Genomic DNA, 16,979 nt, shown 5'->3' with positions numbered 1-16,979 from the left:
ACAAATCCTGAATATAAATCCTCTGTTTCTTTCTTTTCTCATTTCTTAAAGAGATTATATAGAATTATTATTCTTTCTTCAGTCTTTGGTAGAATTCAATATTGAAGATATTTGGAGCTTGGAGGTTTTTGTTTGTTTGAGGGATTTTAACTATGAACTTAATATCTTTGATAGACATAGGACTATTCATCTACTTCTTCTATTTCTATTATCTACTTCTTGGGTATGTTATATTAGCTTGTGTCTTTTAAGATTTTGTCTGAGTGACACAGTCTAATTCATGTTTGGAGAATTATTTCTAGTAATTTTTTTTAGGTCTGTGGAGTTTGTAGTTGATAGCTCATCTTTCATACATGAAATTGGTAACACTTATATCTCCTCTATCCTGGTAAAATACATAGATGTTTATGTATTTTATTAATCTTTTACAAAAACACAACATCTGATTTGGTTGCTTTCCTCTACTGTTTTAAATTTTTTCAATTTTATTAATTTCTGCTCTTGTATTTATTACTTTATTCCTTTTGCTTGCTTTATGAACAGTTAGGTTTTCTTTCTCTAGTTTCTTAAGGTGAAATCTTTCGGAGACCTTTATTTTTTTCTAAAATAAGCGTTTCATGTATAAATTTTCCTCCAGACACTGCTTCATTTGTAGCCTGCAAATTTTAATATGTTTTACATTCATTTCAAAATATTATTGCAATTATACTTGCTATGGTGAATATGTAGATGTAACCCAAGAGCCTCAGGGGCTCATAGGTGGAGCTTTTGGAAGGTTCCTGGATTATGGGGGCTTCATAGCACACTTGCTATTAGATTAGAAGCATGGCTTGGAAGGGTACATCTCCTTCCCAAGCTCCTCCCTTGACTATTTCTGCTTCCTGTCCGCCACACTGTGAGCAGCTTTCCTCTGCCCAGACCCTTCTGCTATGCTATTTCTGTGTCTAAGTCTGCTGATGGACTGGAACTTCTGAAACTTGAGCCAAAATAAGTCTCTCCTCATCTAGTTTGTGGGTGTAAGAGGTTTTGTTTCTGTGAGAAAGAAAGTGACTGAGACAATACTTGAGACTTCTGTGCTGATCAATGAATTTCTTAAAGTATGGTGCTTAATTTGCAAGTCCATCTAAGTGATTCCATTATAGTTAGAAAATACTTTGTGTGGTTTTATTTTAAATTTAAAAGATTGTTCTGTGATTCACAATATGGTCTATTCTGGTGAATTTTTCATGTATACTTAAATAATGTATATTCTATTGTTGATTTGATGGGATATTCCATAAATATTAATTATGGAATTAATATTCCATAAATATTAATTAATATGTTCTATTCTTGTGAATTTTTCATGTATACTTAAATAATGTATATACTATTGTTGATTTGGTGGGATATTCCATAGATATTAATTATTAATTAATTCCATATAATATTATGGGATATTCCATAAATATCAATTAATTAAAAATCATAATTCCATAATTATCATTGATGGTGGTGTTTAGGTCTTCCATGCTTTTGTTGATCTTTTGTCTGCTTGGGCTACTAAATACTACAAGAGGAGATGTAAAACTCTATAACTGTGTATTTGTCTCTTTCTTCTTTCAATTCCATCAGCTTTTGCTTATACTGAAGCTCTGTTATTAGGTGCCCACACATTTAAGGTTGGTAAATCTTTTTTAGTGAGTTTGATTCTTTTTACTGTTATGCAATATCTCTCTTTATACTTGATAATTTCCTTGTTCTGAAGTCTATTTCAGCTCATATTAACATGGCCACTAGCTTGGCAGGGTTACCTTTCCTATCCTTTTATTTTTAATTTATTGATATCCTTGTGCTTGAACCGAGTTTTGTAACAGCATATAGTTAGGTCTTGTGTAGTTGTTGTTCTATCCAACTCAATAATCTCCAGACTTTAATTGATGCATTTAGAGCATTTATATTTAGTGTCAAGTATTGATATGGTTGGATTTAGGCATTTTAAAATTTTATTTTAGAGAGTCTTGCTATGTTTCCCAGGCTGGCCTTGAAGCATTGACATTCTTGCCACAGCCTCGGAAGTGCTAGGACTACAGGTGTGCCCCACTTAGCTTGGCTCCCATTTTACTCTCCATTTGCAGTTTTCTTGCTCCCCTTTCCTGGCTTCTGATCCATCTGAGTATTTCTTGTCATTCTACTTTAACTTACCTATCAGTTTTGTTTTGTTTTTACTATATCTCTTTGTATAACTTACATAGTTATTTCTTTGGGGGTTAGAATAGGTGTATCTAACTTCTCAGTACACTTCCAGTTAATAGTTCGCTATTTCCAGTGAAGAAAATTGCACCTACTCGCATCCCTTTATACTTTGCTTTTTATGTTAAAGTTGTCATATTATGGAACCTAAATATATTAAAAACTACGTGGGTATAATTCTTGCTTTCAACAATCATAAAACTATGGCTCTTACATAGACTTGCATGCCACCCATTCGTTGGGGCAATGCTGATCTCCCCTGGGCAGTTCCAGTTTTAATGTACATGCTGTCCAAGTAAGCAGCAAACATGTTTTTGCAGTGCTTTCTTGATAAAGACATCTGAAATTGGCACCAACTTTGTAGATCTGTGCACTAAAGTTACAATTACAGGGGCTGGGAATTTAGCTCAGTGGTGCAGCACCTGCCTGGCAAGCGCAAGGTTGTGAGTTTGATCCCCAGTACCAGGAAAAAACCAAAAAAAAAATTTAAAAATTTAAAAAATAAAGTTAGAATTACAGACAAAGCTAGAATTGACTGTAATAAGCATTTAAGCTTTGACAGTAAAGAGTGCAAAATTAAATCTTTGTATCCTGAACCAAGGCATAATATGAAATTAAAACTAGAAATATATGCAAAAATAATTGGTGGCAAAAGTGGATTTTTTCTTTTTCTTTCCTTCCTCTTTCCCTCCTTCTTCACTCCCTTCCTTTCTTTCCTCCCTATTATCTTTCCTTCCTTCCTTTTTCCTTCCTTCCTCCCTTTTTCTCTCCTTCATTTTTGCAAGAGGAAGGTTTATAATATCAAAAGTACCATTATATAGGGTTGTCCCAATGGAAGATATTTTCAAGAAGTTGTGATTGGAAGGAGATTTTTCCATTTTGCAATAAGTAGTAGATATTTGCAGAGGATATAATAAAGAAAGTTAGCTCTGCCAATTTTAAGATTAAGGAAAGAGAAGTCATACCCCACATTGCTTGGATCATAGCCAAGGAAATGATCTAAAAATTTCTCTAAAGCAGTTTTGACTTTAAACACCTCTTAAAGGTCTTTTGTGCCTATAATTTTATTTGCTCCTGCTATACTCCTATTAAAAATTCTGTCCACACGCCAGCACAGGGAAGGGATGAGCCTGCCCTTCATTCAGGGAGGCACCATCTCCCTCTGTCACCTTGGTCCTTCTCTGGAGCGTGTTGTCATGGGGTTGGAATGCTGGCTGTGGAGGTGACTGTGATGTAAGGCTGAAACCAAGGAGGCAGGGAGCCATTACACCTCACCTCGATTGAGCTATTGTGCACTAGAGGTTGCAAGTGGGCTTAGAGATGCTTTCTTTGGTGAGCAGGGACCATTTGCATGTGGAGTCTGTGGGGAAACAGGCTGCATACAAGGTGGTCAGGATGTCTTGCCCTCTTCCCTGCTTAGGTGCAGGAACATTTGGGAAACTTTATCTCTTTACATCTCAGCCACGGTGAGCAGTATCTCTCCATGGCCCCTCTGTGTTAGCTTACCATCAGTATGACAAAATATCTGAGACAAGTCAGCATAAAAAGAGGAAAGGTTTATTTTGGCTATTGACATTGGAAGCTTCTTGATATTGGAAGCTTCCATCCATGACCAATCAGCCCCATTGCTTTGGCCTGTGGTGACACAGGGTGTCATGGTAGGAGCTGTGGTGGAGGAGTCCCATTTACCACACAACCTGCAAAAACAGAATGGGATGGGTCCCTAATCTGCTCACAGGGCATCTACCAATGACAAACTTCCTTCCACTAGGCCTCCCCTCCCACAGGAGCCAGCACCTCTAGTAGTACTATGGGCTGGAAACCAAGTCCCTGGGGACATTTCGGATCCAAACTCTAGCATCCTCCGTCCACTTGATCCCTGTGACAACCCTGGTCTTCCTGTCACATGATGTCATCCTGACATGGACTTAAAACTCCATAAGACCAGGATGGCCTCTGTCCCTGAAGTGACTTACTTGGTACACTCAGCTTGAGAGAAGCACCTGGTGGGGAGGTTGAGCACGTAGGCTCAGCAGCCGGTCTGCAGTTGATTCCTGACTACCCTTGTCTAGCTGGGGCAAGTCACATCAGTGCTCTGGGTGTCAGTTTCCCCTCTCATAAAATCAGGGGAATAGCACTACTTGCGAAGATTAAACAAGCTGAGACATGTAAGGTGCTTAGCAGGTGTGCCTGGCATACCCTAAGTGCTCTTACATATTTTCCTTATTAAGCAATTAATTTTTTCTCATAAAACTGTGGAACAAATATATATGATACATAAAGCAAGGCAAAGCACAAACAGGGTTAACTGAGGAGAAGGCAAAGAAAACAGAGAAGGTGACCAGATTCTGACTGCCAAAAGCGAGCAACTGTCTTTAAGAGATACCAAGATTGGGGAATGTGTGCTGGTCTCATCGTTTTAGAAGCCCACACAGTACCATGTATCAAGAGCACCCTCACACCCTGCGATCCAGCCATCCCGCCCCAGATGCATTTCAAAGAGAAAAGGGTTGTGGGTCCAGTCCAGGAATATCTGGCAGAGAACGGTCATCACGCAAATATCTGTGGCTCTCGTAACTGGACGCCAGAGGCATGTCCCTCATCAGAAGAAGGGAGAGATGAGTGGCGGCAGTGAAAACAGATGATACACATCACCCAGGTCACCAGCAGAGAGGCGACTCTTGCCAGTGTTGAGGCAGGAGCAACAGGCACAGCACCAAGCCCCAGGCGGAGGAGCCGGGCACGGATTTCAGTGGGGATGCTGCTTATATAGGGGAGCTCTGGGGCACAGCTATCTGGGCGTTTCTTCATCTGTTGCTCACTACGTGTGAGGAGCAGGTTGGGGAAGCTCTCTGAAGTGTGGCCTTGTTGTGTGTGTGCATGTGTGTGTGTGTGTGTGTGTGTTTGTGTGTGTGTTGTATCATGTGTGTATCATGTGCCCTTGAAGAAACAAAGAGAACAGAAAGGAAAGAATAGCAAGAAAGAGAAGGAGAAGGAAAGGGAGAGGGGAAGGGGAGGGGAGGGGGAGAGAGAGAGAGAGAGAGAGAGAGAGAGAGAGAGAGAGAGCGATCCCTTGCTGAGGGACACCTAACCCCTGGCTCACCCCTCTGCCTTCCCAGCACCCACCCCTGTCCCTCTCTGCTCCACAGAGGATTGCAAAGGTCCCCGTGTACAGGTCCACGAGCCACTCCTTCCTCACCTCCTTGGCTCTCACTGCCTCCCCCTGCCTGGGATATGGCTAATAAAACAGGAAAAGCTTTCCAAGGTGGGCGCTGGTAGCATAAAAACGTCCCAGCACTCTAGGGGGCTGAGGCAGGATGATCACAAGTTCAAGCCTAGTCAGTTGGGCACCTTAGCAGCTTAATAAGACACTGCCTCAAAAATTAAAAAAATAATCGTAATAAAGGGCTGAGGGTGTAGCTCAGTATCAAAGCTCTGGGTTCATCCCTGAACTGGGGGAGGAGGGGGAAGAGTTATCATTTAATACTAAAAAGCCATCTCTCTTGTGTGCCCCTGTCCCTAACTCTCCTCTCCTGCCTTAGCACCCCCTCCAGGCCCGCGGGGTGGAGGCCCTGTCTCTGCGGGACAGTGGCCTAGCAGGTCCCCCTTGACCCCGCCCCCGGCCGCGGCTATTTTGGGCTCGCAGCGCGCGCGATCGCTGACAGTCGGGATCCGGTGACACCGCCGCCTTAGCAGCCGCCGCACTTGTTGCTCAGGACTTGCCCTCACCGTCTTTGCCCCGCGCTGCCCCGAGTGTGCCCTCCCGTGGGTCCAGGAGTGGATGGTTTAAAACACGACATTAGACACGCGGGGACGGGGACAGGGCGACGGCATGACGGACACGGCGACGGCCAACGGGGACGACAGGGACCCCGAGATCGAGCTCTTCGTGAAGGTAGGAGGGGGACCCGGGAGACCTGCGCGACCCGTAGTGCCCATGCAGAGACTTGAGGTGCCACCCGGACCGTGTGGTGCCACCCGGAAACACCCCTGGGGTGCCACTGGGACCCCCCCAAGCGGTGCCCCGCTCCCGCTGCCACCGCTCTTGGAAGAAGGCGCGACCAGCAGGTGTCCGTCGTCCTGGAGAGGTGGTCGCAGGACGGGTCCACAAGGCAGTGTCCCCATGGACCCCTCGGGTAACCTGGGGAGGGTCCAGGAGGGGATTTGTGTCAGTATGATCCTCTCTGGCAAAGCAAAAATAACATTTTTTTAACCCCCTTTCTCACTTTCACTCAGAACCACTAAAATTAAATTAAAGCACAAGGGACAAAGGTATTCTCTGCTGCGTGACAGGGGAACCGCGATGTGCTCGGTTAGGACCCGGATCACAGTCGCTCCCGTGCTTGCTCGGGAGAGACCGGGTCAGGGATGGGGCCACTCTGGAGGCGGATGCATCCTCACCTGCAGGAGAGGATGACTGGGGAACATTTGATCAGGCTCCTGCCTCTACAGCCTGGGAAACCTGAGAGCAGGCGGAGCCTGTGGGGGAGGGGCGTAGCCTGATGCAGAGCCCAGACCTTTCACCCGGACAGAGCCCTTGAAGGAGAGTTTCCTGGAAATATTGGGAAAGCCCAGAGAAGGTCCCTGGGAGTCTGCAAGGGCCTCCTGGCTAGATGGAAAAGGCACCTGGTCTCACGGAACCGGGAGAACGTGGCTTTGTTCAGGTCATCGGTGTTTGCAAGCCACTTCAATAGATTTTTGTGGAAAATTGGAGGTCTACATTCACCTTGATTGACAACACTCTTTGTCCACCTAAAAACATAGAAAATCGGTGGTGACTTTCTTTATGCTTGCAAAGTGATCTTTCCCAGTCTACATAAAAGGTTCGTTAAATTTTGCCTGCTGGATTTATAGTCTGCACATTTGTTTTTTTTCCAAATGACACCTGTCTTTTTGTGACATTTGCCTGGTTTCTAGATCCCCCTGGTCAGGATCTGCAGATCCAGGGAATGCAAGAGCTGGTGTCCCTTCCTGGGCAGGTCAGCCTTGGGGCCACCGGAGCATGAAGGGGGTGCCCTGCCCCCCACAGTCCAGGCCTGCAGCCCAGAGGGTGAATAGGCAGAGCTTTCACAAAGCCAGGAGTCTGCCCCTCTCCTTAAGAAAGCTGCTGTAGGACTTACTCAGATTCCCTGGGAGTAGGTGGCGGAGGCAAGGTGTCAAGTTCCAGAGGTATTTGAAACACAAATTGGTTCTTTAGAGTCCAAAGAGCCCTTTGCCCTACTACTAGGCTACTAGGCAAGAAGACCAACTCTACCTGCACCTTTGGAATTTTAGGTTGGCAGCCCTGGAGATTTTGTCCATTTATATGAAAAGCTCACTGCACAGCTTCTTTGCCCCCAAAGAATTCTAAAATGCCTGTGCTGCCATTTGCTTTGTTCCCTAAAGGAAAGCAATCCACAAGAGCCAGGCAGGCCTTCGGGACTGCTCAAAGGCCAGATTGAGGGGGAGAACAAAAAAAAAATTAGATAGGGAAGCGGTGTTGACCCTCCTCCCCCATTTCTTGAGCTTCTGGTTCGGATTACCACTTACAGGGACAAATAAAGGCTGGAAAGACTGTGAAATAAAGATGCCATCCAGGCCTTGAACTGTGTCATTTTAGGGAAACAATGTCCTGATTTACAGAATCAGTCGTATACAGGGTTTAGGGCTTCTCTAAGCCAAGAGAGCTATGATTCCCACATAAAGAGAGGCCTCTTTGCTAGTGGTGTTCAGTGGCTGAGGTGGTTTCTAGGATGTCTTTCCCAGGGGAGCAGGCCCCACCAAGGGTCTGGATAGGGTTACTGAAAGCACCCCCAGCTCAGCCAGCCTACTGGGTCCACCATTCTACGTCACCATCACTCAGGGGGTTTGCTGGGCAAGTGACCTTCTCTCAGGTTAATGTATAGTCACTACCTGTTACTGATGCTCCTATGATAGCAGCAGTCAGCAGCACTGGGTTCCTATGGAAGGAGCACATTCCTATATTTTATCTCATTTGGTCCCCAGCATCACTGTTTATGAGAGTTGCTTCACTGGTGTGAGAAATGAGCAAAACAGAGCTGACTCACAGGGACCTCCAGAGACAGATGCTGTCAGAACATCTGGTGAGCTTTGGTTGCCCTCTGGTGATGGCCCCAGAGCAAAACAGAATCTTAGATTGGTCCCATTTTGTGTTGGACCAGCAGGTGTGCTCAGAGAGGGGTGGGAAATGCTCCAAGGTAGAGAGCAAATAACATTCATATCCTCCCTTATACTTCCTCATACTCAATTTCCAGTTCTGAGCTTTCAAGTATCATTGTGATGACAATGACGTGTCATTTACTAATCTGTGAGGATGTTTTCATAGAATGTTGTCAAGGAGATGGCTAAGCCCTGGGCTCATTCCCTTGCAGAGAGCATGCTAAGGGAGACTTTGAAGAGATAGTTTCCCTGCATTTTTAGTTTCTTCATCTATTATAAGAAAGGTTAGCTCAGGGGAACTCTGATTCTACTGTTCGGTAATACCACTGGATGGGCCAACCATTTGTCTTATCTCTGCCTCCCATCAGCTAAATGACTGAACAAATTAGCTTGTGTGAGCCTAAATGTCCCCCTCTTAAAACACGAGCAAGGTTAAAGTAAGGTGAGCATATATCGTCCAAACCAAGGCACTTGTGAGAGTGTCAGGAAATCCTACCAATGCTTCCCTCTGGGATAATGAGTACAACCCAGGGCTGTTTGGAGCAAATCAGGAGGTGTGGTCACTTTGGTTAGGAAAATACTATCCCCACAGGTTTGCTATAAGACTCCATAGGAACGTATAGGTGGAAACACTACCAGAATTGGAAATTTTTCGGGACACTGGGCTTCCATCATGATGTGGGTTCCATGGCAGGGTCAGGTAGACCTCTTCCCACCTGCATGTTTTCAGCTTGTCTTGGGGAACAAAGGCCTGGCTCTTTTGCAGGGATATTTTGAGACTCAATGAGATCATACACAGCTTGGACTTTGAACACAAAGGGAGGGTAACAGGTTAGAGTGTGTGTCTTGTATGTGAGTGTGGTTTGTTGAAGGAAAAAACAACAAGGAAGTAAAAGCAAAACAGAAGCAGGCTGGGAAGACAAACGCAGGATGTGCTGAGCACATTAAATCCAGATATTCCTCCTGTTTGAATTGTATGGCCACTCTTGGTCCCACCCCTGGCCCCAGATATTGGAAACCACCCAAGTGAAGTGACCGTAGTGGACAAATTCCATCCAAACATCTCCGGGGGTGAGGGGGGCCGGGACTTGTGTTTTATGAGAAACCAGCGTTCGTTCTCCAGCTTGGCTACATGTTTAAATCATTGTGGGAGATGCCAGGCTCTCCCCAGGCTATTGACATCAGCGTCTCTGTGTGTGGGTAGGGCACAGAAGTGGCATTTCTACTCCATCCTGGGAACTCCAGGGGACAGCTGGATAAAGAGCCTCTGAGACAACATCAGAGGTTGTGTAGCAGCAAGCAGCTTCTGCCACTGCTAACACAGGTGCCTTGCTAATGCAGATTTGCATCCACAGCGAATGGTCTCGGGACATCGAAGTCAGGAGCATTGTTGATAGAGAGCTGGCTCCCTCGGGACTCAGCTCACAAATGCTGATGACTAGTGGGTCCTGTTTATGGAGCTCCAGAACAATCTGTGTGTGGGTCAGTAGGGAAATAAAGAGTCCCTGATTACCTTCTGCAAATGCCAGTTGTTTCCTTTACTGTGTGACCCAGAAAATCTCTGACAGTGGCACAGGGCACAAGTCCAGGTCACGGGGACCTGTGGGGTGCCCATCTGACTTCCAGAAGAGACAGGAGCCAGGCTCCCTCCCTGGCCACAGCTGCTGGGGATGGGCAGGGTCACCTTGGGCAGCTCACTTCAGCATGAGCTCATTCGGCTGCCGTGCTCACCCCTCACGGAGCCGGTGCAGACACTGTGCTCCTCTGCCCCACCATGGGCAGGTGGGGGTCTGCCGGCAGTGATCTACTCACAACTCCCCCTGATCCAGATGTTGTGAGCTTCTTTTCCAGGGAGCATAGCACACAAGGACAGATGGTGCCCACCCTGGGTGCCCAGCAACAACGGTCTCAGCTCCTGCCTCCCACTGACTGGGGCTGCTCTGGGGGTATTGCTGGTTCTCTCCAGCCAGGGCACAGACAGCCAGTGGAGACAATCAGACCCAGTGCTTTCATCCTTTTTAAGGAGTAAAGATAGGAGGACTGTCCTTTAGCAAACACCTGCTGAGAAAAAGAGAGGCATAGGAGGGGTTAGCAAAGAGCTGAAGCCATGAGAAGCAGGAAATACATATGATCTCCTGAGTGATGGGAGCTTCCTGAACAATGGCTTGGTGGCAACACATGTTGGAATGCGTCTTGGAAGAATGAGTTCTGCTCAGCACAGGCTTCGTGTCAGGGGCATTGGGAAGGTGGATGGAAATATGTTTGATTTCTGGCCAGATAGTGTGAATGAGGTGAATTATCATCAGCAGAAGCTTATTTCTCAGTTCTGGAGGCTGTGAACACTAGGATCAAGACACCGGCTGATTAAGAGTCTAGTGAAGGCCTGGTTTCTGGTGCAGAGATGATGCCTACAAGATGGGGTCCTAGGTCCTCACGTGGTGGGACCTGAGGACTCTGGTCTCTTTGGTCCCCCTAAAGTACTAATCTCGTCCTGCGTTCCCTACCCTGCCGTCATCACTGACTCACCTCCCCAAAGTCCTTCCAACCATCAGCTTGGACATCAGATTCCAAGCAGGAATGCTGGGGACACAGACATGGGGACCATAGCAGAGTGGACCAGGAGGCATCTCTAAGTGCAAGCTGCGTAGTCTGGACCTTCAGTTACAATGTAGAAGACTGTGTGCGCTCCTTTCTGCTGGTGGAGAGTTATAGTTTAGAAGAGAAGGCGCCGCTTTGCTACTTAAACCCGAGACATGAGTGTGGGGCATGGAGGAGAGGTCACATGGGGTGGGTCACCCCAGTGTGTCTTGGATCGCCCACAGGCTTCGTGTGTAGACGTTTGGTGCTGCTGGTTATGCTGTACCTGTATCAACCTCTGGACCATAAGGTGATGTTTTCCCACTTCTGCTCATTGTTAATCCATGGTTAAGGGAAAGGAAACTGGAAAGAGCACAAAAGTGAAGGAGGGGAAGATGGAGCTCCAGCCGGGAGCCCATCACCTAAATGGAAACAAGTGAGAGCCTCCGCCCAGTCACCATCTCTGAAGGAGCCTAGCAGGGAGGTTGCCATGGCAACAGATGGTGAGGCGTGGGGGGCTGTTCTTGACTCTGCTCAAGGTCTCTCTGCCCCCAGCGCCCATCCCTGTTTTCTGAGGCTGACCTGAGCAGAGGCCCTGACACCCAGCAGGGGACAGTGAGAGGCAGACTCGCCTGCCTCTGTGCATGTCCACCATGGGTTCTGTGGCTTTTATGGCATCTTTGGGTCTTGCCTCAGAAAATAAAAGAGCCATGTGTCTGTGGCTCTGTGTCATAAATGCTGCAGAGTTTCTTGTGGGGATAAAGGAACTCCGGGAGAGGGGAGCCGCATGGGGAAAACTATGTGACTTTGTCTCTCGTGCACACTCCAGAAGGTCAAGAGGGATCTGACAGGATTCTTTGGAGGCTTCACCCAACTAAGGAGCATGCACACTCTTTGTAAATGAGAGCTTTCGCCACATAGACTGGAGGCGCGGTGCCGGCCAGCCAGACTGGGTGCTGAGAGGACACCTGGCCACTGCCTCACAGGACAGCCTGGGGCAGCATTTGCTCTGTGGTCGCCTCTGCCTGGGTTCCTTCACCTGTTGCTCTGTCACTCCCCGGGGTGCCCCACACAGGGCTGCAGAGAAGGAAGACCCAGGAGGTTCACACAGTCCCTGCCCAGAAGGCCCTAGTGGTTTCTTGCCAACTTCCAGAGCCCAAAGCCCAATCCTGTGACTACTCTCATGTGCCTTTGGGCTGGGCAGTGCCATCCACTGCTCACCAGGACACGGGGGAAGTAGGTTGGAGACATGCAAGCCAGCCTCCATCGCAGTTACTGCATTGTGTGTATTCTTGTTTCCTACCCTGTGCCACCTCACGGGCACTCCAACGTAGCACCACCAAGGTTCCCTCACCTCTGTCCACCAGACCCTGTGCTGTCACTTCTTCCTGGAATTCTCTCTCCCCTGTGCCTCTTGATGCTGGGCAAGTTTAACTGCTTGCGCATGACACTGATGTCATCGCTTAGGCCTGCCTGCCTTTCCCAACCTGATTTCCTAAATTGGTTTCCCTCATTTCTTTACATGATTGCTCATGTGTCCATGTGGTTTTTGCACTTGATCTTAGCCAAAAGGATGGAAGCGATCCCATGTGGTTTTTCAAGCATGTTCGACTCTCTTGCCTTTTAGGAAGGAGATTTAATCCACCAGTCTGGGGGCTACATGTGGGATTCCTCAATACAGGGTTGGGGGAAACGCTGGACCCTGAGGAACTGAGCTCTTACTAGCCCAGGACTCCCAGCCGGGCATGAGTGTGAGAATTACCCAGGGCATCTTCCAAGTGCTGCACTTCAGTATGAATCAGGGTCATCAGGGAAAGATGCACCAATATTTTCAATTTGACAAGAGCTCTAGGTAGCAGGTTCTGACCCCTAATATAGTTATAGAGCTCTGCCCACAGGCTGCCAGGCTGTGGGTCTCCTGAACCCCGGTAAGGGTGCCTAAGGTGGGAATGCAAAGGGAACTGGCAATAGAATACAGGAGGGAAATTTAATAGCTGAGTCAGGTCCCCTAAACATACAGAACACTTCAGATTCTTAAATATTGGAGCTTGACTTTAGAATCCCCTCTGGCTGGTGGAATTGTAAAAACTAGTCACAGGCTTTTAAAGTTTTATTTCTCCCTAGCAAACCGCTCCTCTCAATTCCTGAAGTATAAGATTCTCCAAGTGGAAGATGGTAGGAAAGAGGGGGACAGTTGGAAGCGGGAGCAGAAGTGATGCAGAAATCTAGTCTTCACCCCTTGGTCCTCTCTGCCCTTCCAGAAGTCAGAGAATCCATCTGGAAATAAGCTGTGGGATGTGCTGTTCCGAGCACCTGACTCCTATTTGCTCCTGAGGTTTTATGGAGGAGGACCTGGCAATATTTCCAGCGCTCACACTATGCCTCCAATGAGGGTCACAGAGCTGGGGCTCAGCTGAGCCCTGAATCTCTGGCCCTGGCACCATGATCCTGCTCCCTACCACCATTCTGCTCAGAATGTCTGGCTTTATACGAAGAAAGGGCTGGGTGAAGGCTGGGACATTTCCCCAAGGCCTCCTGCATGGCCAGGGCTGAGGTTTTATCTTTCCTCATCCTCCGTAGGTCAACGACCAAGGTCAGATGGCTCCACTTAGGCAAAAGTGGCAGTTGCCAGATGGGGAATGAGAGCTGCCCTAACCAGCTGTCCTCAGCCTCCTCTCAGCTCTGTGCCGAGTAATACATAGAGCCCCTGCCCCTCGTCAACCTCTTCACTCTGAGGTATACTCCTGGCTGTCCTGTGTGCTACTTTGATTGGCTGCACAGGGACCTGTAGCCCTGCTGCCATGGTAACTAGGGCTGCTTCACTACATCAGAGGGCAGAGAGGAACAGTTCAGCAGGCCTCAGGGCACCAACATGGATAATTTGGCAGGGCACCTTTAGAGGTGAAAAGAACCATACATTACAAGAACTTCGAAGTGTTGCCATGGAATTCAGCAGCACTGAGTTTCATGGGGTTTCCCAGCCACCTTCCATCCTGAGGCCCAGGCAGGTCTGTGGATGTAGGGAACAAGGGAAGATAATGCGGTGACATCTAGGAGAACAAAGGACACTTTCTCACGTGGCGGTTGTTGGGTGAAGCTACCAGATGCCAGGCCTGAGTTTGGAGGGGAATAAGGAGATGCCAAGGTGGACACAGGTGGCCCTGGCAGAACATGCAGCCTGGGGATGCAGGGTCAGGGCAGCCCCTGACATTCAGGGGACTGAACCTGAAGACAAGGGTAGGGGAAGGGAGCCCACATGCGGGGCACCAGAGTCCGGAAGACAGAAAGCAGAGGCTTGCAGCACGGGTGGGGAAGGAGCAGAGGTTCAACTCCAGGGTGGGAAGAGAGGGCAGAGCCTGGCTAAGGTTGGGCAGAGGCGGGAAGAGGCCTTCGACCTCTCTCCCTCCCAGAGACCCTCTGCCGGGGCAGATGCCAGGGCAGGAGAGGCAGGACCCCAAGTCCTCCACCCCCACAAAGACCCCAAGGTCTCTCCAGGCCCTGGAGAGTAAGGGCGCTGCCAGAGAAAAGCAAGGGCCAGTCCTTTACCCTCTCTCCCACTTCTGGTCACCTGAAGGATGGTATGAAGCTTATCTTGGAAATGTTTCCATCCATACCCCAAGAATTACTCTAACAGGGCGAGGCCCCTCTCATTCCAAAGTGGAGATAATGCCAGCAGCTCCGGGTGGAGCACATGGCCCTCCATCGGCTGGGGCAGGTAGACACACCGAGCCAATGGAGGGCTTGAGAAGAGGGGGAAGAACAGTCCACAGGCGCTGGGGACGGGAGACAAAGATCACTGTGTCACGGCTCTGCTCCCTGGGCTTGGTGCTAATTCCTTCATTTATGGGTCCAAATAAAAATGGTCACCTTGAAGTCTCTGGTCAGATGAACCCTCTCTCCTGCTGGCTTTTCCTACAAAGGAGTGTGGGTGCCATGGTTTCATCATTGCATCTATGCAATTTACCTGTATATGTATGTTTCATCCATGCACACACAGAGGGTAGGAGGTACATGTGAATTTTGCAGGTGTATAGAAGCTTTTGAGATTTGAGGTCCCAGGCCTGACATGTTCACATCACATACTGTCTGGCCCCTGCCATCCACACAGGGAGGGATCCTGCCCCGTGAACACGCTTCCACCTTCGCTTTCCCTCCACCAGCTGTGGAGGACAGCAAAATGATGGCATTGGGGAAGCTCCATTTTTGGCTCCTCCTCCTACTATTTTGTTATTTTGGACAAGCAGTTTGTGTTTCTTCATCTCTAAAATAAAGAGACAGGAGGAATGGACATCTCTAAGATCCTTTCCAGCTCTGCAAATTGATTCTTTGATCCTCCTATGTCCTGGCCTATAGGAGAGTCCCAAAGCCTTCTGTTCTTTTCTATTATTATTATTTTATTATTATTATTATTATTATTATTATTATTTATTTTTTGTTGTTTTGAGACAGGGTCTCACTATGCAGTTCAGGCTGGCTTTGAGCTCACTTTGTAGCCCAGCCTGGTCTCAAACTTGCAACAATCTGCCTGCCTCACCTATGTGCCACCATACCTGGCTCCCTCTGTTCTTGAGGTGTGAAAATTGAACTACATCACTAGCATGCTCAGAGCTGTGGGCTTGGCATATGCTGTCAGTGGTGGTGGCTGGGTTGTGCCCATTGCACCGAGCACTGTCACCTGGAGTTAAGTAGTAGCGTGAAGCCTTGTGAGAAGCTTAGGGGACCTTCCTATGTGCGCACAGGAGAAGGTTACCCCTTTCTGCATGTGATGTTTCTGAGGTCAAGGATCCAAGTCCTCATGTGGGAGCAGCATGAGGACGGACATGATCCCTGACACTACCACCTTGCCTGCCGAACCAGCTGCACTCAGGGTGCTGTTCCATCAGGTGATTTGTTCGGTGATCACTGCCTGGTCCACCTCCTGCCAAGCTCTGGGCTGCTGACATACACTGCCAGTCTGGTTGGCATCTGACATCTGACCACTGGGACACAGCCAGCTGGCAGTGGAAATACGCAGCCAGTCTGTACAGGGACATCGCTGTGCAAAAGTAGAATGACGACCTCTTGTCCCAACCAATTGTGCACTTACTTGGTGAGAGAGGTAAGGCGTCCTAACAGGCAGGCTGGGCTGCGGGGCCTTGACCACTGATGGAGGTGAGATTTCCTGAGAAAGGAGAGCGTCATCTTCCAAAGTAACACACTCACACTTCCAAGGTCATGCACTCTGCGCTCTGCCCTTGACTTCCCTGCACCCTTGACCAAGACACTTGGCCTCTCTGAGGAATTCTCCAACTGTGACGCCATTGGAACTACATTCCTGGGCCTGCTGGATCCTGGCCTGAGCTCTAGTTGTGTACATTCATGGCATCCACTTAGGGTCTCTGGCTTTTGTTGACTTACTTTGTTAACCTTCACATTTCCAGTGTCAGTGTGTGTGTAAACATCTAATTTCTTTATATCCAAGGCCCTCTTTCTCAGTAGTCTCAGAAGCCATGATTTGGCAGGAACCTGGTTCTTTCTTCTGCCAATCAGTTATAATAAGAGACAGTTTTACCCATTATTCATATGTTTATGTTCTGGAGGTATTTCAACTGTCATTTGGCATACATAGTAGACATTTGTCCTACTTCATTGCTGCTTAGAACATGTCTTAGGACCCGGGTCCTCAAGGCAGAAGCCAAGAACTAGTTTTCTGGCCCCATTTCTTTTCTTTTTAAACTAGCTATGGGGATCTGGGTTTGCAACAGAGAGCCCTGATCGTTATGTCTTTAGAACAAAATTGTAAACAGGATCTTCTCGTACAGTACATCTGTGAGAGTTCACAGTTCAAATGTTCCTAAGTCGGGGACTTACTGTATTGAAAAATGTAAACAGGCAAGCAGCTGTAGTTTGTCTGCTAAGTGGATGAATGGACCAACTGTGGATAGCACTACCACCAAGGGTCTAGGGCTTCCATGGCACTCACAGGCACTGGGAGTGCAGGGGCCAGGGCTCCCCATGATCTCCTTTATGTA

General features: G+C 47.9%; 1 protein-coding gene across 1 annotated transcript in view; it reads left to right on the top strand.

Moving 5' to 3' along the window:
* The first annotated feature begins 5,879 nt into the window (after positions 1–5,879).
* Clic5 (chloride intracellular channel 5) overlaps positions 5,880–16,979 on the top strand; it is a 64,266-nt gene continuing 53,166 nt past the window's right edge. Inside the window, exon 1 of the mRNA XM_005389839.2 lies at positions 5,880–6,127. Within this exon, the coding sequence (XP_005389896.1) occupies positions 6,065–6,127 (63 nt within the window). The 5' untranslated portion in view covers positions 5,880–6,064. The remainder of the gene's footprint in view (positions 6,128–16,979) is intronic.

The sequence above is a fragment of the Chinchilla lanigera genome, unplaced genomic scaffold, assembly GCF_000276665.1.
Source record: "Chinchilla lanigera isolate Chin_1 unplaced genomic scaffold, ChiLan1.0 scaffold00036, whole genome shotgun sequence".
Lineage (NCBI taxonomy): Eukaryota > Metazoa > Chordata > Mammalia > Rodentia > Chinchillidae > Chinchilla > Chinchilla lanigera.
This window is presented reverse-complemented; position numbering and strand designations above follow the sequence as displayed.